The sequence below is a fragment of the Acartia tonsa genome, chromosome 1 (assembly GCF_053477335.1).
Source record: "Acartia tonsa isolate MP-2025a chromosome 1, ASM5347733v1, whole genome shotgun sequence".
Lineage (NCBI taxonomy): Eukaryota > Metazoa > Arthropoda > Copepoda > Calanoida > Acartiidae > Acartia > Acartia tonsa.
The window spans coordinates 30,705,494-30,731,809 of NC_137260.1; the positions used below are offsets into that span (position 1 = coordinate 30,705,494).

Genomic DNA, 26,316 nt, shown 5'->3' on the forward strand with positions numbered 1-26,316 from the left:
GAAACAAAATTATAAGCTTATTTTTGTCATAAATTTAGGTTGCCAGTAACTAATTATATTTTTACAATAAAAATACCCATTTTTATAGTCAAAATCATTAAAAAAATTAGGTTTGACTTGCGTTGTACCGAGTGTACTGAAGCCCAACAGAAGGCTGAATCAGCTAAGCAACCAATCACAGCTGAGCTTGTGTTAGTTTTCCCCTTTGTTTCCGCTATGATTTTCATTTACAAATGCAATTTAAATCGAATTTTTTTTCATAGATTTTGAATATGAAATGTGGTGTTTTTATTGTAAAAATGTAATCAGTTACCTGCAATCTAAATTTCTGACAAAGATAAGGTTATAATTTTGTGTCTAGGCGACGTAATTTAAAATTTTTTTTTCTTTTAAGCATTGTAAATCTTTCAAAATTTTCATTGTACATAAAATGCAATTTTGAAATGCCTTGAACTTTTTTGTTATTGAAGCTGAAGGCTTTAAATTTGGGGTATTGGATCTACTTGTGGGAGTCTTTCAGCAGTTAAAGCGTGGTATTTCATGCAGGCGTCCTTTAATAAGATTGTACCTTTTCTACAATTTGATAGTCAGATTCGGAATTCTTGTTGCCGATTTTTCTTCCGTTTTCTGACCTAGAAAATATTTTTATCAGCCGCCAAAATTGAACATGTTTATACGACATATTTATTCATTGGTTTACGTCTACTAAAAATTAAATATAAGATAGAAATGGTCATTGATCAAGGATGATGTTTTCGAATTTATCAAAGTCTACTAATGCCGTCATGGCTTACACATAATTGGCACAATATTGTTCCAAAACTTTTATTAATACGGTCACAATTTTAAATAAAAACAGCTAACTTATCTTTTTGAGCACTAAATTGAAAACAGTTCTCAATTTTAATTACTAATAATAAAGGTTATTGGTAGCGAAGCTACTCTATAATTATAAATGTACATCCGTCCGTTAGAAACGTTAAAGGGAAATCGTGATTTTCTCAGCTTCTATTTTAAAAAAAGGATTTATTTCATTCTCACTTTTATTTTTTGTCATCTGAACATATATCTAATATAAAATCTAGTTTGTCCGTTTGTCCATTCATGGTTTTCTGGTGCTTCGCTACATGTTGATGTTATCATTCTTATTTGTTTAATTTTACATATTATTCCGTTGATATTCAAAGATGTTTTCCAGTTGTTGTTCAATTCTTATCAGTCTTTCACTTTGTTGTCCATCTTCTTCTGATGCCTAGCAAATTACAAATAACTTAATGTAAGGCTTTGCACTAATAATATTAAAGAAATAGTTGCATAACGTGCATTTAACAAGTGTGATTGCAAGCATAAGTTACAAGAATACCAATTAACATAATTAATTTTGTATTAAAGGCGAATATAGATTCAATATGATATCATTTTATTTCAAACATGCTAGTATATAATTTATGAATAACTCAAAGAAATAAAGATATTCCACTGGATAAGGCCATATATGGCCAAAAACCTGGCAAACTCGCAAATGCGTCAGAAGAGTGGTTCCCTAAAATATTCAAAACCTCAAAATCACAACAGGATGCGAGTAGAGGTTGCACAAATACTGTTGTTATATTGCAGTACTAATAAATTATAAAAAGGTTTCTGGAAAAAAACTTCCTAGACATTACTGAAAATCTAATCAAACATATCTGATTATTTAGGAAAATATTAATATTAAATATTAGGAAAATAATTACGGAGAAAATTGATCCCCCCATAATCATATGATTGAAGTTAAAAAAGCAGAGATGTGTTTTTAAATAGTTTATATTGAGAATACATGGCTCCCAAAAAAAGAGTATAGGGGCCCCCCCATACTCATTTTTACTCCCCTCAACCCCGCCCCCCCATCTCTTTTTAGAGGCAGAGAATAGGGAAAGGGAGAAGGGAGGTGGAGACAAGGGGAAAGCAATATACACAGGGAAACTATTAATTACAAAAAGTATTTTATTAATAGAATATTCATTTTTCTGCTAAAAGTTGCTTTATTTTATTGGTAAATAAGGGTAAATATATTAAGAGAAAATAAATTCTAAATCTTAGATATTTGAATAGTAAATAAATATTAAAACTCATATTTATCCCGCTCATTACGCAAAGGAAACTATGATGTCAAAATCTTATACGCAATTTAAAAACTGAATAAAATAGCTAATAATTAAAAAAATAAACATTTAAATTATCATATAAGATGCATGCCAATAAAATAATCAATTAAACTTTTAAAAAATAGTTAAAAAAAAGTCTTACAATGGTTAAAATGTCACAAATCATATGTTCAGTTTTTAACTAAAATTGCAATATCTACTTAAGGATTTTTTTGAATTTTAAAATTTGGCATAGATATTCTAAAAGTATAGAATTGCACCTACATTTTGAGCCCATATCATATTCAACCTATATTCTCCCTTTAAAATATTTAGCAATCAATTAGGCACAACCAGGAAGCCATAACTGTGTATTATAATTAGTTGTGTCAGGTTAAAGGGCGAATATAGCTTCGATATGATATGAGCTTATATCAAAGGTGCCATTACATACTTTTAGAATATCTATGCCAAATTTAAAAATTCAAAAAAATCCTTAAGTAGATTTTGCAATTTTCTGTTTCAATTGAACATATAATAAATCAGATTGCCGACAAAATCGTTTATTTTAGCCCTTTGCAAGACTTTTTTTGACTATTTTGCTTAAGTTTGATTGACTATTACATTGGAACGCATCTTAAATGATAATTTAAATGTTTATTATTTTAGATTATATACTATTTTATTTAATTTTTAAAAAGCATAAAAATAATTTGCGTAGAAGGGCACCAGGAGTATTGACTAGGGTAAATAATACGTCTTAAAGTTTATTTTCTGTACAAAGATCAGTGATTAATTCTCGATGATATAGACACCCTTAAGTACGCATTTTCAACACACACACACATGGCCACAAAAAAACAGAGATTTGAAATCATTCTTCCTCCAAGAAAATTTTATCGATTATTTTTTTTTTTACTTTTTACATTATTTGATGTTTTTTTAACTTTTAAATAAGTTACTTTATAAGGTAGAAGGAGGGTATATTTACCCTTGATTAATTGGTTTCCATGTTATTACGACTATCATTTAACGAAAGCTTTTTAATTCAACCTTGCCACGAAGCCTTGTGTGATGCTAGGGTGTTTGAGTTCTTAGGGAACCACACTAATTACATAATATTATCTTCAGATTGACAGGTTTTAAGCTATAAACAGACTTATACAATTGGATATGTCAATATCTTTAAGTTATTTATAATCTATGGAATGGCATGTTTTTTTTGAGCCCATATCATATGCAACCTATATTCGCCCTTTAAGGATGAAGGGATTCCTTATACCTATATTGATGTCACACGCCTGACCTAGCAACATTTTTAACATCTCTAGTATGACATGGTGTGGTTAGACTCAAACCTTACAGAGATTGGTTTTCGAAAGAAGAATGCCGCATTTTTTTGACATTTTTTAGTCCTGTCGTCTTCGTTCAATCAATCATTATTATGAAAAGGCCCTGTAGGATTTAAACAGAGTATATAACTATTTATTTAATTATTTCGCTTTTGTTGGTATGGCTTTTATAGAAGAAAAATAAATAATCTTAAATCCATTTTTGCTGTATATTAATTAATGCATCTTTTTAGAGCTTTATTAGACATTATACAAATGGCTGAAATAATAATTTTAAAATTTTTAATTCCTAAGTTGTATACTCTGTTTAAATCCTACAAGGCCTTTTCATAATAATGATTGATTGACAGGTCTAAAAAATGTCGAAAAAACGTGGCATTCTTCTTTAAAAAAAACCTTCTTAGTATGTCAACACGATACCAATTTCATTGCTCTAATGCCGCGGGTTAAATTTAGCCATATTGAATAAGGGGGGGTTTTTAATGCAACCATCTCTTAATTAATGTATAAATAGCACTTAGAATTCGAATTTTGATCTGAAAATTTGCATTAGTAATCCTTGGTAGGTCTATTTTCCCTAAATCAAACAAAACCAAAATATTTCACCAGGATCTTTTTGAGAAAATTAGATTTAAAAATTTCAGGTTCAATTTTCACCCCCTATGAGTTGCCGTTTATTCATGACAAGAAAAGCAAAGATTATTTTGAACAACTTTGCATTTATGAAGTCTTTCATAAAACCTCTCTATATATGATTTATTTAATGCTGAATTTCCGTGACCTTAGCAAAGCAACTGATAAAAATTGCCAATAATTAACTCCCTTCAGAAGTGGTTTTATGAAGAAATTTATAAAAGCAAACTTGTTCAAAATTTTAAATAAATAATCTTTGCTTTTCTTGTCATGATTATGTGGCAACTCCTAGGGGGTGAAAATTGAACTTGAAATTTTCAAATCTAATTTTCTCAGAAAGATCCCACTAAAATATTTTGGTTTTACCTGGAATCATTATGGTTTTATGTCTAATTTCACCATACATAGATCCCAGAGCTCGGCACTTACTTTTATCTTGATTCAATTGTAGCCTGGCGTAGGCTAGAACCGTTTGAAAACGTTTTGGAGCAGTAAAGAGTATAAGGAGAAGATAGGTTTCATGATGGATTTGCCTCAAAAAAAGTTTAAAAATGGCTAAGCCGCTACCCGTTAGCTGTTACTTTTTCAACTTTTGTTCGATTTAGGGAAAATAAACCTACCAAGGATTACTCATGCAAAATTTCAGATCGAAATTCGAATACTAAGTTCTATTTATACATTGATTACAAGATGGTTGCATTAAACCGGGGGGGGGGGGGGCGAAGCTCCTTTAAGGAAGGGGGTGTGGGTTTTGTCAACCCTTTACTGTCAAGTTTTAGTTTTTGAAATTTTTGTTCGTAGGGTGTTTTTTCTGGGGCAATTTCTGTTGGAAGGGTGGTGGAGGTACCCTTCCCAAAAATAAATAAAAACCTTTACGATTTAAGAAGCTTTACTGTTGCCTTTATTTACTAAGTATATTTGCGATTACTTTTATTTAATGAAATCTTCCAATTTTTAACATTTACAAAACAGCCTGCTTTATTGCATCAAGATCCATGACAGATCTATATAGTAAATAAACGTCTATAAATGAGCTCGAGTCTTACAATGGTAAAGTGTTTAAAACTCATAGTGCTCCAATAATCCTCATTAAACTCTCATTGACCAAAGCAATAAGACCTTTATTCTATTTGTTTATGGAATGAATTAAGTTTCTCACTTCATGTAGATATTTGAATTACATTGAAGTATTTAATCCTTATTTCATAAATAAAAAATTTACGTTCATAATAGAGTAAATCTAAGAAAACTGTATTTTAAAAGAATTCGATTGTGGCGACACTTCCGTTGTGTTAAAATATTAAAACTAAAATTTTAATCATATTAACCCTTTGGTGATGGTAATGTGAAAAAAATATAATTGAAAAAATCTTTTTAAAATCATTTAAATTAATAAGTATTTACTTCTTTCTTTTAGATAGTAATGGCGGGGGAGTAAAATTGATTTATTGAGAAATAGATAAATAGATATGTACTTATAGAAAACTAGCCGATAGCGATATAGTTATATTGAGCCAACTCTAGTATAAGGATAATAGCAGGCAACAACAAGGCTTTTAAGAACAGATCATCAAGATGACCCATTAGCCACATGGCTCTAGAGCCATCGCTATTAAATGCACCGTGAGTTTTGAAATTGCTTACTTTAATTGCCAGATATTCTGTCATACAATTCTTCTCAAATAATTCCAGAGCGTCCAGGTATTGAGCCATATAGGATTCTAGGTTCTCCTTGTTCTTTCTATATGATGACAATGAATATAGAAAGTCTATATAATTGTGATTTATTGGTACAAACGGACTAAGTTGATTAGAAAGCGTGTCTCAAAGTGTAGTTATTTTCTTTTCAATAAGTCAACTATAAATTATATTATTAGTAGCTCTAGATGGAAAGTTGTACAAAATTCAAATTGGCTGTACTGAATCAATCATTACTTGGAGTGATTTAACCAAATTAGTTATTTTTGGGTTTTTGATAATTTATACAACCCCCTATTATTTAGTGAGATACCCTAGAATCTAAACTATTCACCTGTGGAAAAAGGGGAAGGCAGGCCTTACTAATTTCAATTTAAAGGGGGGCGTGGACACTAAGTGCAGTCAATTTTTTTTTCATGGAATGTTGATGCAGTAACTTATAAAAAGGTAATTAAATAGTAAATCATTTATAAAAAAAAATTTTATTATAAATTATCAATATTAAACGCATAAAATCTGTCAATTTTTTTTACAGGGCAGAATTCTGTTTCGAAGATGACATTATGGTATTTATAAAATACGTGGCATTTATTACAACTTTAAAATCATCGTTACGCAACAACCACTGGACCAATTTTAGATTGGATTTGAATTTATTACGGCCAGGACTTATTTTTTGCCACCTTGGACGACTAAATCGGCCAAGGAATAGCCAATACAATATTTTAAAACTTTACTTATATTTTATGCATTTTTTATCATGTCTACAACTTTGAAATCATCGTTTCGAAGACGACATTATGATATTTATAAAATACGTGGCATTTATTACAATTTTAAAATCATCGTTATGTGACAACCACTGGACAGATTTTAGATTGGTCAACGGATTTGAATTTATTATGGCCAGGTCATAATTTTTGCCACCTTGGATGACTAAATCCGCCAAGGAATAGCCAAATACGATATTTTTAAACTTAAAGGATGTCTGCAAGAGATACCACGCTTTAACTGCTAAAAGACTGCCACAAGTAGTCCCAATACCCCAAATCGAAAGCCTTCAGCTTCAAGAACAAAAAAGTTCTAGGCATTTCAAAATAGCATTTTATGTACAATGAAAATTTTGAAAGATTTACAATGCTTATAAAAAAACAATATTAAATTACGTCGCCTAGACACAAAATTATGACTTTATTTTTGCCAAAAACTTAGATTGCTGGTAACTGATTACATTTATACAATAAAAACACCACATCTCATAGTCAATATCCAAGTTAAACTTAATTTTTTTTAATGATTTTGACTATAAAAATGGGTAATTTTATTGTAAAAAAATAATTAGTTACTGATTGCCTAAATTTAGGACAAAAATAAGCTTATAATTTTGTTTCTAGGCCACATAGTTTAATTTTAAAATTTCGAATGCAATTCTTTCAAAATTTTCATTGTACATAAAATGTCATTTTAAAATGCATAGAACTTTTTTGTTATAGAAGCTGAAGGCTTCAAATTTAGGGTATTGGGTCTACTTGTGGCAGACTTTCAGCAGTTAAAGCGTGGTATTTCTTGCAGAATCCCTTTAACATGAAAAAAATGTGGGCCAATTATTTTAATCAGCTGAATTCAGCCAGCCGATAACAGCTTGCTAATACTGTTCCAATTTGTTTACACTGTTAAGGGAAGGTTTATAACTGTCTTAGGGTTGGTTTTAGGTTTTGTTCCTGACCTCCATCAAACTCACCAAGAGGATAAGTATCAAACAACTAGTATTCTAATATTAAAGGGCAATTATATGGTTTGATATAATATGAGCTTATTTCAAAGGTGCCATTATATAGATTATAAATAACTTAAAGACATTGACATATTTAACTGTATAAGTCTGTTTCTAGCCAAAAACCGATCCAATTTGTTGATAGAATTACGTCATTTTGCGTAACCATTGCAGTTCCCTAAGAAATCCAAACATCACTGCATCACACAAGGCTGTGTCTGAAGGTTGAATTATAAAGCTTCTGTTCAATCATAGTCATAATGAAGAGGAAAGGATTTGTCAGACATTGGATGCTGCAACTTTTACTTTTGATCAAATAAATTTTTCATAAAATAATTTTGTAAAAGTACATTGAAAAAGTAAGGGCTGAACCACTAATTTAAAAAATATTTTAAAATTAAAATATTATTTTTTTGCTAAAAGTTGCATCATGTTTGTGTGTGTGTGTGTTCGTGTTATGTATCGTAATTAGGGTAAATATTTCATAAGGGATTAATCACAGATCTTCATAGAGAAAATAAATTTTAAAACGTATTATTTACCCTTGACGCTATATTTGAGGCACTCTTGCGTAAAATATTTTGACGGAAAATAACAACTTAATAAAATAATATATATTTAAAACAAATAAACATTTATATTATCATATAAGATGCATGACAATATAACAATCAAATTAATTTAAGAAACATAGTGAAAAAAAGGTCTTATAATGGTGGAAAAAAACGATTTTGTTGACTATCTGATTTATCATATGTTGAAGTGAACGCAAAATTTGTAAAATCTACTTAAGAATTTTTTGAATTTTTAAATTTAGCATAGTTATTTTAAAAGTATGTAATGGCACCTTTCATATAAGCTCATATCATATTGAACCTATATTCGCCCTTTAAAGCTTCTATAATCCTTATTTCTGAAACGATTAAAAAAACTAAAGGTCTAGCAGCACAGTTATGGGACCTGGAAAATGATTAAAGCAATCCCTATATGTGTAGATTGAATCACAACAAAGATATTAAAAACCGCCTGAAGATTTAGAGTTCGCAGAGTTATATAAAATTTTTTTTTTTAATATCAAGAAAATAAACTTTTCAGATAAATGGCAATTAAAATCCTCAATTGTATTATAAAATGTAATTGCTGCACTATCATTCCAAATGTTTTATTAATTTTAGAGGATATTGACTGCACTTAGTGGACACCCTACCGCATGCCTATACATGATTATCACCTTATTGTTTACATGTTTTTAGTCATAAATAGACAAAATAAAGGGAGAAGTAGCTTGTGCAATATTGCGTAAAATTGTGAGGAGAAGTAGCTTGTGAAATATTGTGTAAAATTGTGAGTAAACTTCCAATCAAAAGCGATTATTAAGTCTAACTGTTATTAAATATGCATTTAATTATACTATGCGTTTTGTCAATATTAAGAACAGTCATACTAAATAATTGTTTTTGACTGTTAGCTTAATCACAATTTTACGCAATATTGGACAATCTACTTCTCCCTTTGTGACAGGTTATTGACAAGACATATGACATATGTAAACCTTACTTTTGTTGTTTTTCCTTAAATAACCTATGTCTTTTCATAAGGACACTATTTAAGATAATTTAGCAAGTTGGGGATCAAAACTCAAAAAACCTATAATTTGATAGATGACACAAATTATGATTTAATGCACTTAACCACTGCGAGCCATCCACCTAGCCTGCTGGGGTCAGCCCCCAACTTGCTGAATCATCTTAAATAATGTCCTTATAAATAGACACAGCGTATTCAAGGAAAAAAACTTAATAAAAAACAATTAAAGGTAAGTTTCTACATCAAAATAGACCAAAAAGGCCTAAAATTCATACCTAACCTAAAAGTAAAAAATTTCGATTTTTTTTCTTTTAGGTGTAGTACCTATAGGACTAGGCTTGTGTACAAATTTTTAAGAATCTAGCTCAATATTTAGACCAATTTGCTCACTGTTTAAGTTCAAATTACGCCCTCTCCCCCATTATACTATATTTTATTTGTACCAATTGTGAGTTCAATTAAAAGAGTAAGAAGTAAATACTCATACTTCTCATACCAAATATGAGTATAAGAGAAAGGATTTGGCATATTCCAAATAGGTAGTTGGGAAATTATTATGTTTTACTTGATAAACAATTTATTAATAAGCTTTTAGAACATAATTTAAAATTATTGTCATCATTCCTGCATGTAACTTTCCAGATTCCCTTGACCAGTTTATATAGGTCCTCCAGAATTACTAGAGGTGGCACTAATCCAGGTTTCTGATCATATTCTTCTACCAATCTTAACATATGATACATTAAATTTAGGGTAAAGGGTCAGGATTCTGACAAAAAAATCTAAGTAAAATATTTCCTCTCTATAAGTTCAATAATTTTTTTTCTTGGACAAAATTTATACTAGATGTACAAAAGTACTATTATTTACTTCTACAAGGGACGTGTATCAGGTCTTCTTCTATGGGTTACTCGCCATGAGTTCACTTGGGTGGAGTGTCTGTCTATATTAAGTCATTCACAAACATCTTTATTCGGGGTTATAGAGAACACATTAATAATTAATAATAAATAGTTGTTTAGAATGAAAAAGATATGTACTAGTTTTTGGCGCTCAGTACTGATTTCATATAGTGCTTATTCTTTACTCATATTATTGTTTATTCCACCCAATAATGACCAAAAAATTGATATCATACCTAGTATGTGTCATACAAAATTTCTATACTATAGTACAACAAAATTTATACAATTTTAGGATTAGACCACTAGTACAATAGTACCAAAAAAGTAGTAGAAAAACATTACACCTATACTATACCAGGCTCTCCTCAACTCATTTCCTTTATTTTTCCCCTTCTTTCTCACATCCCTTTGGTAAATACTATAAAATCGATCCAACTGATCAAAAGATCTTTCACAAAGGGACATCCTGTTACTTTAGTATGTATGATACATCAATACACAAAAATTTAAGGTATATTTTACCCCTTCAAGGTTACTCTGTAGTTATTTCTAAATGCAATTTCAAGAGTTTATATAAAATAAATGGCTTTAATAATTATAGGTAGAGACGATTGAAATAGTCAACATAGCTTAAAAAAATAAACGGTATGATAATACTTAATTACATCGTCTTTATTGCCTACCATAAGGAAAAAGCATAAGAGGATGAATACCCTCCCCTTTTTCATGGTAAAATACTACTTCCCCATCCCTAAATTTAGAAGCAGACGAAAATCAAAAGCCGCCCAGGGCTTTTTGTAAGTCAATCATAAATAATAATGTGAATAAAAAGAAAAGCGATATTTAGCAAACAGCCGTGGGCAGTCAGAATCAGCTGAATGTTCATTATGAAAAAAAATCCCCCTTTTTGGAAATAGAAGGATTCATCTTTCATAAACAAATTTTTTGAAATAAAAATAAAATTCTATGTAATTTTTAATTAAAACATTAAAAAGAAAATATCTAATCTAATATTCTTGCCCTAAATATGGAAATAGTAAAAAGTAAAAAAATATATTTTTTAATAATTTTTAATCCTCCCATTTGAAAAGTAGTGGAATAGCAATAAATTTTAGCGCGGCAACAGCGCTGAGTAGGCCTCTAGGCCCACTGCCTATTTTCGTCTTCTAGTTGCTTTGATTCCTCTCTTTTATTTTTTCTCTATGTTGCCTACATAATATTGACAGTCTTAAGTAGGCAGAATAGTGATAAAATGTTTTGGAGGGTTTAGTCAGTGATCTCAAAGGATAAACCAATGGGCAATAAATTAATGTTAATCCCCAATATGAAAAAAAATATTCTGAAAGTTATTGGATATAAATTTTGGATACTACGAGTTTAGTACCAATCAACCAATATCTCATAAAATTTTCTAAAGTTTTTGAGTCAACGATTGAGAGAACATGTTTATGAATAATGAGTACTAATGTAATTTACATGCATATGTGTCTCCTTGTTTGAGATTTAGTATAGTGGAGCGATAGAGGATGATAAAGTTCTTGCCTATATCTTGTTTTTTGGGGGGGTTTGACACCCTCCTATCACATGATTATAGGTTGGTACCTGTACATTTCCCATTTCCACAACTCCTTCGAGTTTTCATGAACCTCTTCAAAAACCGAAGTAAAGATGGCAATGAGGAGGTTGAGCAGCATGACATTGGATATAATGAGGTAGATTGCCAGCAGGACTGGAGTTACATAGTTGTACATGGACATGTACTCACACACTCCCTCTGCATAGCAAATGGTATCATTGCCTAAAACAGTAATCTATAATACAAAGTAGAACGATGTCTGTCTGTCTGTCTGTCCGTCTGTCTGTCCGTCTGAAGCTTAAGATCTCAGTAACCACTGAACCGATTGGGCTCTACTCTTCAGGGAATATACCTACTGGTCCTGTGGTGGTTTTAAGCTATTTTCTTGGGGGGTGGGACACCCCCAACCCCCTAAAAATGAAAAATACCCCCCCCCAAAAAAAAAATTTTTTTTTTACTTTTTCTTTTTAAATCTAAAATTCGAAAAATTAGGTTGATCAAACCTCTTGGGGCAAAGCCCCTAGAGGCTAGGGGCGAAGCTGCTAGTTTATAATACAAAGTAGTACTATGAGTAGTACTATGTCTGTCTGTCCGTCTGAAGCTCAAGATCTTGGTAACCGCTGAACTGAATAGGCTCTACTTTTCAGGGAATATACCTACTGGTCCTGTGATGGTTTTAAGCCCTTTTCTTGGGGGGTTAGATACCCCCAACCCCCTCAAAAAGAAAAAATATCAGCCCCCTTAATTTTTTTTGTAAGCAAGAAGTATTTGCTTAACCGATTGTGCTCTTTTCTTCAGTGAATATATCTATTGATCCTGCAGTGGTTTTAAGCTATTTTCTTGGGAGGTGGGAAACACCCACCCCCCCAAAATATTATTTTTGTTAACAAAAACTAGTAATGGGGGTTTGACACCCCACACTGGAACATGTTGCGAAGGCCTATGAACCCCTCCTCCCCACAGACAGACAAACATCCTGTTACTTTATTATAATTATTATTACTAGCGGCTATGCCCCTAGAGGCCAATAGTGGCACTTTAAATGTTTGGTGTTTTAAAAAAATAATAAGATACCTTGCAATGTTGCGACGGAGTCTCTATTAAATTGCTACGATACTTTGCAATGTTATGTAGGAGTCTCTATTCAAGGAATAAAAAATTTCAATTTATTGTTATTATTATTCTATAATTTATTGGATTTTCTGTAAAATAAACATAATTGATAAAATACACATATATTAACGCACGATAAAATAAAGTAAAATAAGAACAGTGGGATATAGTTTTACTGGTTGATGAGTTTGATGGCTGTATCAATTCCATTTTCCATGTTGATGTTGTCATCTTCTTCTTTTAGCCCTGACCCTTCTATCCGTGATCATCAACATCTGTTGCCAGATTCAGAAATCTGGCAGTTTTCACCGGGTTTTTCCACAAATCCTTGGCTGTGAGGCTGGTTGGGTTTTGTCGACAGTTGAATAAATGTGATGTTGTGTGGGAACTGTCACAGTTGGGGCATTTATCCACTGTGGAACCAGTCTTATCTATGCGGGCCTTGTAACTATTAAGATATGTACTGTATCCAGATCTCAGTTGTGCCAGGGTTGATCTGGTGGCTCTGGGGAGGTCGTGTTCAGTTTTACTGATCTCTGGTGGGCGGGCATTTAAGACCTTGTTGGTGGTGCTGCTGATTAGGTCCTTCACGGATTTAGTGTGAATGACTTTCAGCCTGGACTTGTAGTCAGCCTCTGGCAGGTTAGGTCTAGAAATATTCTTGACTTCCTTGCCAAATTTTGACTTCAAGGTTTGTTTCATATGCCTAGGTGGTGGGGGAGAATTCAGGTCCACCTTGTTCGGGTGTCCAGATTTCTGCGTTGCAAGTAGAAACTGTTTGCTCAACATTTCACAATGTTGGCGCACCTGCATTACCTTAGTTTCTGAGTGAAGGTGGTCAGTGTCTGACATCATGTGACAGCCTGTGGCTACTCTGAGAGCAGTGTTCTGGGCTGTCTGGAGGTCTTCCCAGGAGGTTTTACTAAGGGCAGGTGTCCAGATTGGGCAACAGTAGTTGAGCAGGGATTGTCCTGTTGCCTTGTATGTGTTGACAATGACTTCCTTCTCCTTCCCCCAAGATGTACCAGTCAGGGCTTTGAGGATGTTGTTACGTGACTGTATGTTGGATTTAAGGTTCTTGGTGTGTTCTCTGAAGGAGAGGAGGCCATCGAAAGTGATCCCAAGGATTTTTGGTTTCTTCACTGTTGGAACTTTCTCTCCAGCAATTTCAACTCCTAGTTCCATACTCACTTCATTGGAGAAGGTTGTAAAAACTGTGGCTGAGGACTTGGATGGAGAGATAAACAAGTTGCGGCTCTTGAACTGGGTGTCCAGGACATTAAGATAAGAGTTGAGCTCTTTGACAATTGGTTCAATTACCGGGCCAGAATTAAGTATGTTGCTGTCATCTGCGTAGGAGACAAGTTTTATGTCCCCTGGAGGTTGCAGCATGGAGGCCATGTAGAGATTAAACAGGACTGGAGACAGGACGCCACCTTGTGGGACACCCTGTTTTACCTTCCTATACTTGCATCTAGAGTTTCTAAACACAACATAGGTCTGCCTGCCTCTGAGATATGCACATAAGAACATCTTGATGTAGTCGTTGAGATGGAGCTGGTTTATATCATCAAGAAGGAGCTGGTGGTCAACTGTGTCAAATGCCCTGGACAGGTCTATGGCAACTGACACGGTTCTATGTGCAGGTTACTTCCTATTTAATCCTTTATGTACGTGGTCTATGATGGAATATAGAGCAGTACATGTGGATCTTCCTTTCCTGAAACCATGTTGGTGGTCGGCAAGTTGGACGGCCTCCGTGACATGTGGGAGGAGCAGAGCTTCAAGGATCTTGATGGCTGGAGACAGAAGCGATACTGGTCTGTAGCTCGGTCCGAGGTTGGATTGTTTGCCAGGTTTCAGTAGAGGAATGATCTTGGCCGTTTTCCAGATGCTTGGGATGATTGAGTCTTTCATGCATTTGTTAAAAATCTCTGTAAGAAAATTGATGGCATTCGGTCCAAGATGTTTTAAGGTGACAGGTGAAAGATCATCCGGGCCAAGAGCTTTAGAATTCTTGGTCTTCTTGATTGCTGCTAACGTCTGCTCTGGAGTGAAGATAATCTGTTGATGTTTAGATTTCTTTTTCAGGGATCTTAAAGTTCGTCACAGAGCTTGGTTAGGTTTCTTCTTGGATTCTGGTGTATATTGCCTGTTAAATTGGTCAGCAATCTTCTTAGCGTGGGAATAGGTTTTATCGTTGAAGCTAATACCTTGGTTGCTGGGTTGTTGAGGCTGGTTGCCAAGACTCTTGATGGTCGTCCAGAGTTTCTTGGAACCGGGCTGACAAGTGGAAAGGTGTTCAATCCATTTCTTTTTACGGTGTTCGTTTATTGTCTTGTTGATTTGTTTGTTTAAATCAGACAATCTGTTGTCAGCTGGATTAGCTTTCTTGATTTCATCACGCTGGTTTATAAGTCTTGCAGCTTCTGTAGGTAGGGCGTTAAATGTCTGAGGGATTCTGCCTGCAGGAATGTATTTTTTGGAAGCTTTTTGGAGAGTTTTGCGGAAAAATTTTTCAGCTTTGTGGACGTCTCTGACTGGTCTTGCTTTAGAGAAAATGCTTTCAGTGAAGGAGGTGAATTTAGGCCAGTCAGCTTTGGAGAAATTTATGAAGGTTTGATGTTTGGAGTTAGATTTAGTAAGTTCAGCTGTCAGACTTATAGTGATGGGCTGGTGGTCGGAGCTCATCTTGTTCTCGACTTTCCAATTTGTAACAGGAATAAGATTAGAAGAAGCTATGCTTACATCAGGAGCAGTTGATGCTGTACTGGTGACTCTGGTGGGCATATCAAGATTTATGATGGCAGCGTCTTGATTGGTTACAGCATCAGCCAGTTCTTCCCCTCTAGTGTCGTTTGTGGCGTCAGAATGCCAAAGAATGTTGTGGGCATTCAAATCTCCAAGAATATAGTAGGAGTCACCAAGGCCTGTGAAAAGGTCGTTGAGAGGGGGGGCGTAGCCACTTGCGCAGCTGCTTTGTGGAGGAATGTACACATTTCTAATGTAGAGTGGTGAGTCCTTGCTTGGTATGGAGATGGTCATAGATTCCAAGTATTGGTCTTGGGCAAGTCTCGCAGGTGTTTTCTCAAGGTTAAAACTAACTTCTTTATGAATTAAGAACGCTAGCCCTCCTCCCTTGTCTCTACCACGATCTTGTCTAACAAATGTGTAGTTGGGTGTTTTCCTCTCCTTTGAAAGACGTGTAAGCTTCGTTTCTTGTATTGCAGCGATGAGGATCTTGTTATTCTCCATATGGTGAAGAAGTTCATCGAGTTTATTCTGGATGCCATTTATATTCCATTGCAATACTTGAGTGTTGTATCCTCTGTTTGGGAGTATGTTGGGGCAGGGGTTGGGGGGGGGAAGAAGGGGGGCGGGGGGGATTCCGCCTACTTGGGGGTTTTTGAGATTTTTTAGGGGGTGAAAATTTTTGGGGTGGAGATTTTGGGGGTGAAAGTTTAGGGGGAGGGGGTGAGGATTTGGTATGGGTGAATCCTGTGCAGCATGGTCCAGTCCAGGTCTTGTATTTTCTCCGTTCATTTGATGATTTAAGGCCGGAGCATTTGACATGGAGCCATTTTAAGCAGATGGAACATTCGACAGAAACTGGTGAAAGTTGTTTATTGCATAGTGAGCAGAACCAAGTAGGACCTGGGTTTTGTTCAGTGCCAGCTCTAATTAGTAGGAGCCGAATAAGACATGCTGGTGTTGTCCTATTCTTTGTCAACCAAATTAAAAACTCTGTTTAGCTGAGGAATGTGCCTCATTGTCGGATTTAGTGAAAAACCGGTTTTGATGTTGATGATCTCTCTTGAAGGGTGGGAGATTGTGTGCATTGGTTCTTGGCTCTGCTGCTGCTGCTGATGGTGTTGCTGCTGTAGTAGAGGTGGATGCACGGCGTAGACATGACCAACATAGCATCCTGATGTTGTCATCCTCTGCATCGTCGTTGGTGTTGATGATGGTGTCGCTATTGAAGATATTCTTCTTTGATAGCAGGGAAGAGAGTTGTACCTATAGACTCTTCTTATATCTGGAGGTTGGTTAGCAGACCAAACACAAATTTAGACAGTGTTTCAGTGGCGCTATCCTGTAGATGGACGCCATCGGTGAGGTTGACACCAGCAAAGTTATCACCAAACACAGCAGGATATTCGATGTAGTGAACATGTTCGTGGCTGAGACCAGGTGACATGGTGATGTATTTGGATACAGCAAGGGTGTAGTTGATCATGTTGACAGGGTTGCCTGTGACGTCAACAATAGCATGGTCACGCACAGTTATGGAATCTCGACCACAAAGATTTTTTTATCCAATCTTGTTAAGTGAGGTATTTTTGGAAAGAGGAATATACATAGAAAACGCCTATGTAAGTTAGAAAATCCGCAGAAATCATATTTGCAAGTTATTTGCAAAAATCTGCAATTTCAATTTGCAAAATTAATTTCTTGCCTTAAATGACTTATTTATAAAATAAATCTTTTATGAAATAGGTTTATCTATAAGTTTAGAACATACTTAAGGCAAAAAAATTTTCTTTAGTGTTACTTTTTTCACCCTATATATGAAAAAAGTAGTTTCTCACAATTTATGATAAAAAGAGGTATAGGAACAAAAAATGTGTTTTTTTCTTGATGTAAACACAATAATTAGCATAAAATCTATCATCCTAAATGTAAAAATCAGATAGGGAATCCTTTTAAGAGGAAATATAGTGCAAAAAGTAACCAAGACATTTTTGCAAAGTATGAAAATCTAAAGAAAATAGTTCTTTTTGATTTTGATACACATATCAGATAAATGGATATAAAATTAGTGATCAAAAACTATAAAACAAGTTATAACTTTTTTAACCCTATCATTGATTAAAATGCACTTTTATGTTTACTCATTACCAAAGTTGCACATAAAAACTCTTTTTATGAAGTAATTAAACAAATTAAATGCCAAAAACACAACTACATAATGGTCTACTGCATTATAAAAAACGCCTAATTGTTGATTTGAATTTATTTTGTTTAATAACTTAATAAAAAGAGTTTTTATGTGCAACTTTGGTAATGAGTAAACATAAAAGTGCATTTTAATCAATGATAGGGTTAAAAAAGTTATAATCTGTTTTATAGTTTTTGATCACTAATTTTATATCCATTTATCTGATATGTGTATCAAAATCAAAAAGAACTATTTTCTTTAGATTTTCATACTTTGCAAAAATGTCTTGGTTACTTTTTGCACTATATTTCCTCTAAAAAGGATTCCCTATCTGATTTTTACAATTAGGATGATAGATTTTATGCCAATAATTGTGTTTACATCAAGAAAAAACATATTTTTTGTTCCTATATCTTTTTTTATCATAAAATGTGAGAAACTGCTTTTTTCAGATATAGGGTGAAAAAAGTAACACTGAAGAAAATTGTTTTGCCTTAATTATGTTCTAAACTTATAAATAAACATGTTTCATAAAAAGATTTTTTCTAAATCTGTCATTTAAGGCATGAAATTAATTTTGCAAATTAACATTGCAGATTTTTGCAAATAACTTGCAAATATGATTTCTGCGGATTTTCTAATTTACATAGGCGTTTTCTATATATATTCCTCTTTCCAAAAATACCTCACTTGTCAAGATTGGATAAAAAAATCTTTGTGGTCGAGATTCCATAACTGTGCACGGTTGTCACAGCATTTCTCTATGTGTCGGGGAAAGGGACCAATCATAACTATTTTCCCTGTGAAAGTACTTGTTAGTTTTACCAGTACTTGTGACAGAAGGACAATATGAAGGGCAGCTTGTTCGTCATTTAGGAGTTATGGGTGATGAAGGTGATACTGTCCATTGACTAGTTGGTGCTGCTCTTTGACAAGCATACTGTTGCCAGTTGCATGGAGGATTATAATATCATCCTTATTACACTCCTTTAAAGCAGACAAGTCAAGCTTTTTGAACGACTCAAAAAAATCACCTCCTTTGGACCAGTTGACCATCTCAACTCCCGAATCAGCGCAAATACAACGCAGGTAGCTTTTAATATTTCTCAGAATGGAGTTGTCTAGCAGAAATATTTTTCTGCCAAGATACCGAGCGTTAAATAAGGATTTATGAACAAGTTCTGCAGTTGGAAGAACAACACGTCCAAAGGTGTTAGTGACGTCATTCTTCTTGAGTGTGGATATGATGCATTCCACAAACTGTGCAGCAATGTGTTTTGGCGGTCCAAGTAGCCTGTTGCCTCTGAATCCTGTCACGAATTCCATACTACACTCTCACAGAGAACCCACCTCTTTTACCATAATTGGCGGTGCGGGTATAGCCGCTACACCCGCACCAAAGTTCTGAGAGGCAGATAGAAAGGCTTTCCATAGGCAGAATTTGAAATTGCCTGAACCGGACTTGTCGCCTACATCTGCTGCTTGTATGTTAACAAAAAGCTGTGTGAAAGAGATTAAGCTAGATGTGCTATAGCCCATAGGGAAAGGGACCATCGCTGGCAACACAGTCAAGTTCAGGCATCTTTGTGCCCAGGAAGAAAAAATTAAGTATTCAGACCAGTATATGCTGTGGCCGACACGAGCAAGGTGTGACAGGAGGCATACTATGGTGAAACTGCCTTGTTTAAGTTTGAAACCGCGGCTACGCTGATAATCAAGGAGAAATTGCAGTTGTTTAAAGCTGCCAGACTCAACTCTGAGGGTGGGGAGGCAGCTGCCCCGACTACCTAGAACCAAGGGTAGGTGTTCGTCTGCTAAGATAAGCAGTCTAGGGGCATCGTTTATTGGGTGACCTTCGCCTGAACTAAAGCAGGTGTAATTTATTGTAATTTCTCTTGGGAGGGTGGTGGTACCCTCCCCCAAAATAGTTATAAGCCTTCCCGGGACCTATGAGAAACTACCCTGTTAAGGAGCGGCTAGTGGTTGTACCCGCTCCAAAAATAGTTATAAATTTTCCAAAGACTTATGAGATGTATCCTGTCAAGGAGAATCCGATCTGTTCAGCAGTTAGTGAGATCCTTGGGTACAAACAAACAAACATCCTTTACTTTATGATAAGGATTTATTTTATGACACACATGACAAATAGTGATAATAACAGTATACAGGTATTAAATATTCAATATTCATATACAAACAATAAAATTGAATGTGACATTTAGGACAGATCATTAAAATAATAATTATGTACAGTGTCAAAGGACTAAACAATCTTGTGAGTGGATGTAGTTACAAATTATTTAGATATAATTCTTAGCTAAAAATTTCGGTGCCCCTAGTTCCAAATAAAATAAAGGATATCATAAAATAATAAAAAGCAAAGTTGGTCAAAATTAACAACTTGATGTTTGGGAATATTTTTAAGCACTGGTATGCAGTTAATAAGTGGTGGAAAGTTTCATATTATGGATGAACAGTTAACGCAAAGTCAATTTTTAACATAGAGGCTTTACACCAGTGTCCTGGATAGGAAACAGTTACGTACAGGGATAAGGGATAGGAAACCTGGCCATTAATTAGGTCCTGGCCTAGATTCTAAAGGGATATTGCAACTATTACAAATTACTATCAAACTGGCGGACGCTCCCAAGTATCTATCGCTCTAAACCAATAAGAATCAGCCTGTTTTTAACAACCAATCACCAATTGGCGAAAATTTTAGAAGCAGACAATTCTAGAAAAAATAATGATTTCGTCTGCTACTAAAAAATAAATATAAATGGTGTTAGATCACATTAGCTTAATTATTAAATCTGCTTAGAGTTAAACATTAAAAAAGGGCCATACAGAAAAAACAAAAATAACGGGATTATTTTTTGGAAAGAAGGTAGCTACGAATTTTCATTTGGTAGTTTATAAATTAGATGTTGTATTTTAAATTTTAAAAATTTAATACGGAATTGATACAACACCTAAACCCTAATATATGTACAATACAACACAGTACAAATCTATCACTAATTAATAGTATCCAAAGAACTTGATAGAATGTTACCCAAGTGCATATTAATTTATTTATTTTGAATTTTAATTAGCAATGAAATTTTCAAATAAAATTTTTACTCATTAATAAAAATGCAAATAATACAAACTAAAATCTGTCTGAGGGAAACCCAACGATTGCTTTCTGACAGTTCAAATTACCAAAGTAAAAGATAAAAAAATTTTGGGAGAGAAAAAACTTCATTTTAACAAAAGCCATTAATATATAGGTTTATAAAAAGTTATGTTTTTTACTTTAAACTAGCTACCTGAATTTGATTCTATACTTTATCTACACACACACACACAGCTTTTTTATTAGCGTTTTATACGAACCAATGCGCCATCCCAAAACTGGTTTATTAGGCTAGAAATAGGCCTAGGCTTGAAATAGGCCTAGGCTTGAAATAGGCCTGAAATAATATTTTCCTATGTTTCCCATCCCTTATCCCTGGTTACATATGACAAGACCTATATTTCTATGACCGGGCGTGTATGACAGTTCAGCACATAACTTTCATTTAATCACAGCTGATCATTTTGTGGATTTTTTTGAAATATACTTTTTTACCCAAATTTTCATAGTTTTTCCCAAAAAAATTACAATGTTCTAACATTTGCAGCTTAGTTAATCTAAATTTATTTTAAAAAAGTATAATAGATGACAGCTGAATCAAAGATTATGTTATTATCAATAACAAGATCTTTCAGAATTAATTGACTAATCTAAGATTTGTAGTTTAGAAGTTGGGTAAGAGTTATTTGAAGTTATTATTTAAATTAATGTCTAAACAGTTAAACAAAACTTAAGTTTGTTTTGGTAGTCAACACAAAAAAAACACACTTTTCATGTCCCTCATGTGTGCCTCATAAATTGTTGTAGCATAGTTCCTGGCTGTAATAAGATGTCCCTCTGAGGTTCCACCAATGAAGTTTAAACTAATATGCTTCAGAATCAGCAATGATTCTGTATAAAGTTTTCCTTGTAATATTGACAAGTTACTCTGCTCAATATTGATTTCTGGGTAACTTGGTGTGTAAATAGTTCCTCTGTTGTTGTTTGTTCCTGCTCATCATCATTGGAAACATCCAGTTCGGAAATCTGGTTGCTTTCAAAGATATCTAGGTGTTGATGGGTTGTGGTTGCAGTTGAAATGATGGTGGTTGTGTGGAACTCTTGCCAGAGTCAGACTTAAACTGCACCAGGTTCTTGTTTACGTTTACTCTGGCCTTAAAGGTATTCATTGTAACCTGAAAGTATTGAGCCAGGGTGGTTTTAGCTGTTCTGGGTAACGAGTTTTCATGTTTTCTGATGGCTTGGGCTGGTATGTTCAGAACTTTATTGCCGTTTTGGTTTCTGTTGGTATTTCTGACAGTTTCTGTGCGTATCTCCTTAAACTGTTTTTAACCTATTTTTGAATGGCGGGTCAAAAATATTCTAGGACACCTATAGATCAGACTGCAGAGCTTAAATTTGAATTAAGTCCCCAATAAACTTTTTTTGGGGGATTTAAAACTTAATTTTTAGTGTTGCTGTAATCATTTTGACCGAAGCAAAAGCTCTATTTTTACTTCGGGTAATATTGTGGCTTACAGAACATTTTTATATCATTCACTTTATATTGATACAATAAAAAAACATTACTCTGTTCATTGGAAATAATTTTTTTTCCAAAACAATTAATTTCATTGAATAATCTAACATTTACAATAAAACAAATAATTCTGAAATCTAACCAATAAGAAGTCTTGTTTTATATAATTCTTTACAATTCAAAAAAAGAGTGTTTTCACAAAGTGACGTATTTCCAATGTAGTTAAATATTTTTTATTTAATTCAAATGAAAAGAATGAAAACCAAACACATAAAAGATACATACTTTTTTTAAAATTATTTTAAAAGATTGAATAATCTTATTTTATATCACATTTGTATATGTGACAAAAATAAATTTGTTTTATTGCATAAACATTTGTTGTCATTTAACCCTTTACAGCCATTTTTTATGTTTTTAAAATAAGTGAGAGAACACAAACATGTTAATGTTAATTTGTTGATATATTATAAAGAATTAACTTTTTAGTGAATTTTTATAGTAAAATCATAAGGCCCAATTTTACTCTATACCAGAATACAATATTTATGAAGCAAAACACTCTAAAAGCTACGAATTTTACCTAAATAAAAAAAAGACCTTTTGCTTCGGTCAAAATGATCACGGCAACAGTAAAAATTAATATTTAAATCCCCCCAAAAAAGTTTATTGGGGACTTAATTCAAATTTAGGCTCTGCAGTCTCATTCTACTGATGTCATAGTATATTTTTTATATACGTTTTAAAAATAGGTTAAAAACAGTTTAAGTCTGGATTTGTAGGTCTTATCAGAAGGATCTATTTTGGAAATCCTGTTTTTTTCTCTGCCTTAAAGTGATGACATTTTTTCACCTGGTGTTTTTGGGGTGGTGGGACCAGATTTGTCATGCAGAGGTGATTAAGTGTTTTTGTTGACAGGAGAAACGTGATTGCTTAGCATTTGTTGTTGGCCTTCCATTGGCATAATCTTGGTCTTTGCATGCAGTTTGTCAATGGTGGTCATGACATGACAGCAGATGGCTGTCCTCAGAGCAGCATTTCCAGCAAACTGGAGGCTGTCCCAGCTGGCATTACTGAATATGGGACTGCAGTAGATTATCAGGGACTGGCAAATTGCTTTGTATGTATTTACTTACTTTTCTTTCTCTTTAGTGGAGAGAGCTTCAAGCATTTTGTTTTCAGAGTTTAGTTTGTTTCTAGGCTCCTTAACAAGATGGTTGATATAGAAAAGATTGTCTGACTTATGGTACTGTTTTAACATTGACCTTAACAATGTCTTCACAGCCTGCTTCATTAAAAAAGGTGGTAAAGACTATTGCTGATGATTAGGCTGGAGAAATGAATGGGTTCTTACTTCTTAACCAATCATCAAAACTGCTAAGTAAGAGTTTATGTCCTTAACATAAGGATCAATAAGGGGACCTATGCTATTGGAGTTGTCAGCACAGGAAACTAGATGTAGGTTAGAGTGAGGTGTTGGCATTGATGAAATTTACAGATTGAAGAGTACAGAGCTGGATCTTTAAATGTGTAGCCTTTGCCGTAGTCCTGGCCAGAGGTACAGCCACTAACCTAATAGTGATCTTTAATTCAAATTAACCACAAGTTGCCGTGGCCATAAAAAAACAATGCGATCTTTAAATCGCTGGCCACACTAAAAGTGGCTACAGTCAGTTAGTGTTGCTAAAGCCACAAAGACAGCTATTTTTGATTATTTTAACATAAAACCATTGAAATTGAGGTTTTTTATAAATAATAATCAAATTATCAACTGGATGTTTTTCGTATGTATTTAAATGTATAATTTTTTTTGTACAGACACGGAAAGAAAAGAAAATAAAGTCCCATCACGTCCATATTAGTCATGTTGCCTGCCAAACCTTGTAAGAGACAAGTTTAAATAAATAAATACTAATATATATACCTATAATACACTTTTTGGTGGATTGAAAATGATTACTATTTAAAGATAAAATTAGGCATAATAATTTTATTTCTTTGATAAAAATAATTTGTTTTTACAGGGTGGGCCATAGAAAACTTTTAGATCCATATTTCTAAGTATAGCTGGCATTGCACTGCTGTAAAATCTTTTTAAAATCAATGTTTAATTGGCAGCACTGGCAGTGGCAACGGCTATGGCTACGGCAATGACTATGGTTATGACTACGACTACGGCAACAGCCACAGTCACAGCTACAGCTATGGCAACAACAACTGCTACACATTTAAAGATCCAGCTCAGGGTATAGGACCCTACAAAATCATTGCTGATTCTGATTTGTTTAAACTTCTTTGGTGGAACCTCAGAGGAACATCTGATCACAACCAGGATCTATGTTTTGCCTACAAATCTTAGAATAGTCAATTAAAGTTATTGATCTTGTTATAGCTGTCATCTATTGTACTTTTTTTTGAATAAATTTAGATTAACTAAGCTGCAAATGTGAGAACATTGTGATTTTTTGGGAAAAACTATGAAAATTTAGGTAAAAAAGTAATTTTCAAAAAGTCCACAAAAACAATCAGCTGTGATTTAATTTAAGTTATGTACTGAACTGTCATACACGCCCGGTCATAGAAATATAGGTCTTGCCATACATAACTCAAAAAAACCTGTTTCCTATCCAGGACACCGGTGTTTAAAGGGCGAATATAGGTTCGATATGATATGAGCTTATATCAAAGGTGCCATTACATACTTTTAGAATATCTATGCCAAATTTAAAAATTCAAAAAAATCCTTAAGTAGATTTTGCAATTTTCTGATTCAATTGAACATATAATAAATGAGATTGCCGACAAAATCGTTTATTTTAGCCCTTTACAAGACTTTTTTTTGACTATTTTGCTTAAGTTTGATTGACTATTACATTGGCACGCACCTTAAAAGATAATTTAAATGTTTATTATTTTAGATTAAATACTATTTTATTTCATTTTTAAAAAGCATAAAAATAATTTGCGTAGAAGGGCGTCAGGACTATTGACTAGGGTAAATAATACGTCTTAAAGTTTATTTTCTGTACAGAGATCTTTGATTAATTCATGATGATAAAAACAACCCTTAATTACGCATTTTCAACACACACACAAACGGCCACAAAAAACAGGGATTTGAAATCATTCTTCCTCCAAGAAAATTTTATTGATTATTTTTTTTTTATTTTTTACATTATTTGATGTTTTTTTAACTTTTAAATATTTTACTTTATATATTTTGTATGAAGGTAGAAGGAGGGTATATTTACCCCTGATTAATTCCCGAAACCTTTTTCTCATTTATTTGTACTGCAAAATAACAACAGTATTTAGGCAAACTCTACAGTCTACACGCATCCTGTTGTTAATATTGGTATTTGAATATGTTAGGGAACCACTCCTCTGACGTCACAAATTAGCCCAATTGGCTAGGTTTTTAGCTATAACGGCCTTATCCAATGGAATATCTTTATTTGCTTGAGTTATTCATAATGTATATACTTGCACCTTTGATATAAGCTCATATCATATCCAACCTACATTCGCCCTTTAATCATCATAATTCTTTGTATGCAACTTTGTGATGTAGAATAGCATTTTCTATTATGCTAAGTCCTCATTACCGAGGCTTGTGTTAATAGTAGAAAAATGTTATTCATACATTTAGAACCGTCATAAAGTCTATTTTTTAGTAGCGAAGCTACTCCATAATTCCAAATGTCTGTCAGTCACAAAGTGGGGGAAACGTGATTTTCTCGTCTCCTATTCAAGATACAAAGCTTAAACTTTTTGTCAACATTCCTATCATTAAGGAGATTAAATTACTATAAAACATTCACAGCAGTCATACTACTTTTAAGAAGCTTTTAAGCTGCTTTTATTTTCATCACTGATTTTCTCGGCTCCTGTAAAGGATAGAAGGCTGAAACTTCTTGTCAAATTCCCCATCAATATAGAGCATAATTAAGTATAAAACATCCATAGCGATTGGACT

At 33.5% G+C, this 26,316-nt stretch overlaps 1 protein-coding gene across 1 annotated transcript in view; it reads right to left on the bottom strand.

Annotated features, from left to right (window-relative positions):
- The window catches only part of LOC145329297 (transient receptor potential cation channel subfamily M member-like 2), a 53,420-nt gene that overhangs the window by 17,697 nt on the left and 9,407 nt on the right, over positions 1–26,316 (bottom strand). The window contains exons 4-8 of the mRNA XM_080173360.1: positions 11,678–11,873; positions 9,795–9,896; positions 5,756–5,852; positions 1,164–1,252; positions 569–632 (exon numbers count right to left, since the gene is read on the bottom strand). Coding sequence (XP_080029486.1) covers positions 569–632; positions 1,164–1,252; positions 5,756–5,852; positions 9,795–9,896; positions 11,678–11,873 — 548 coding nt within the window. The remainder of the gene's footprint in view (positions 1–568; positions 633–1,163; positions 1,253–5,755; positions 5,853–9,794; positions 9,897–11,677; positions 11,874–26,316) is intronic.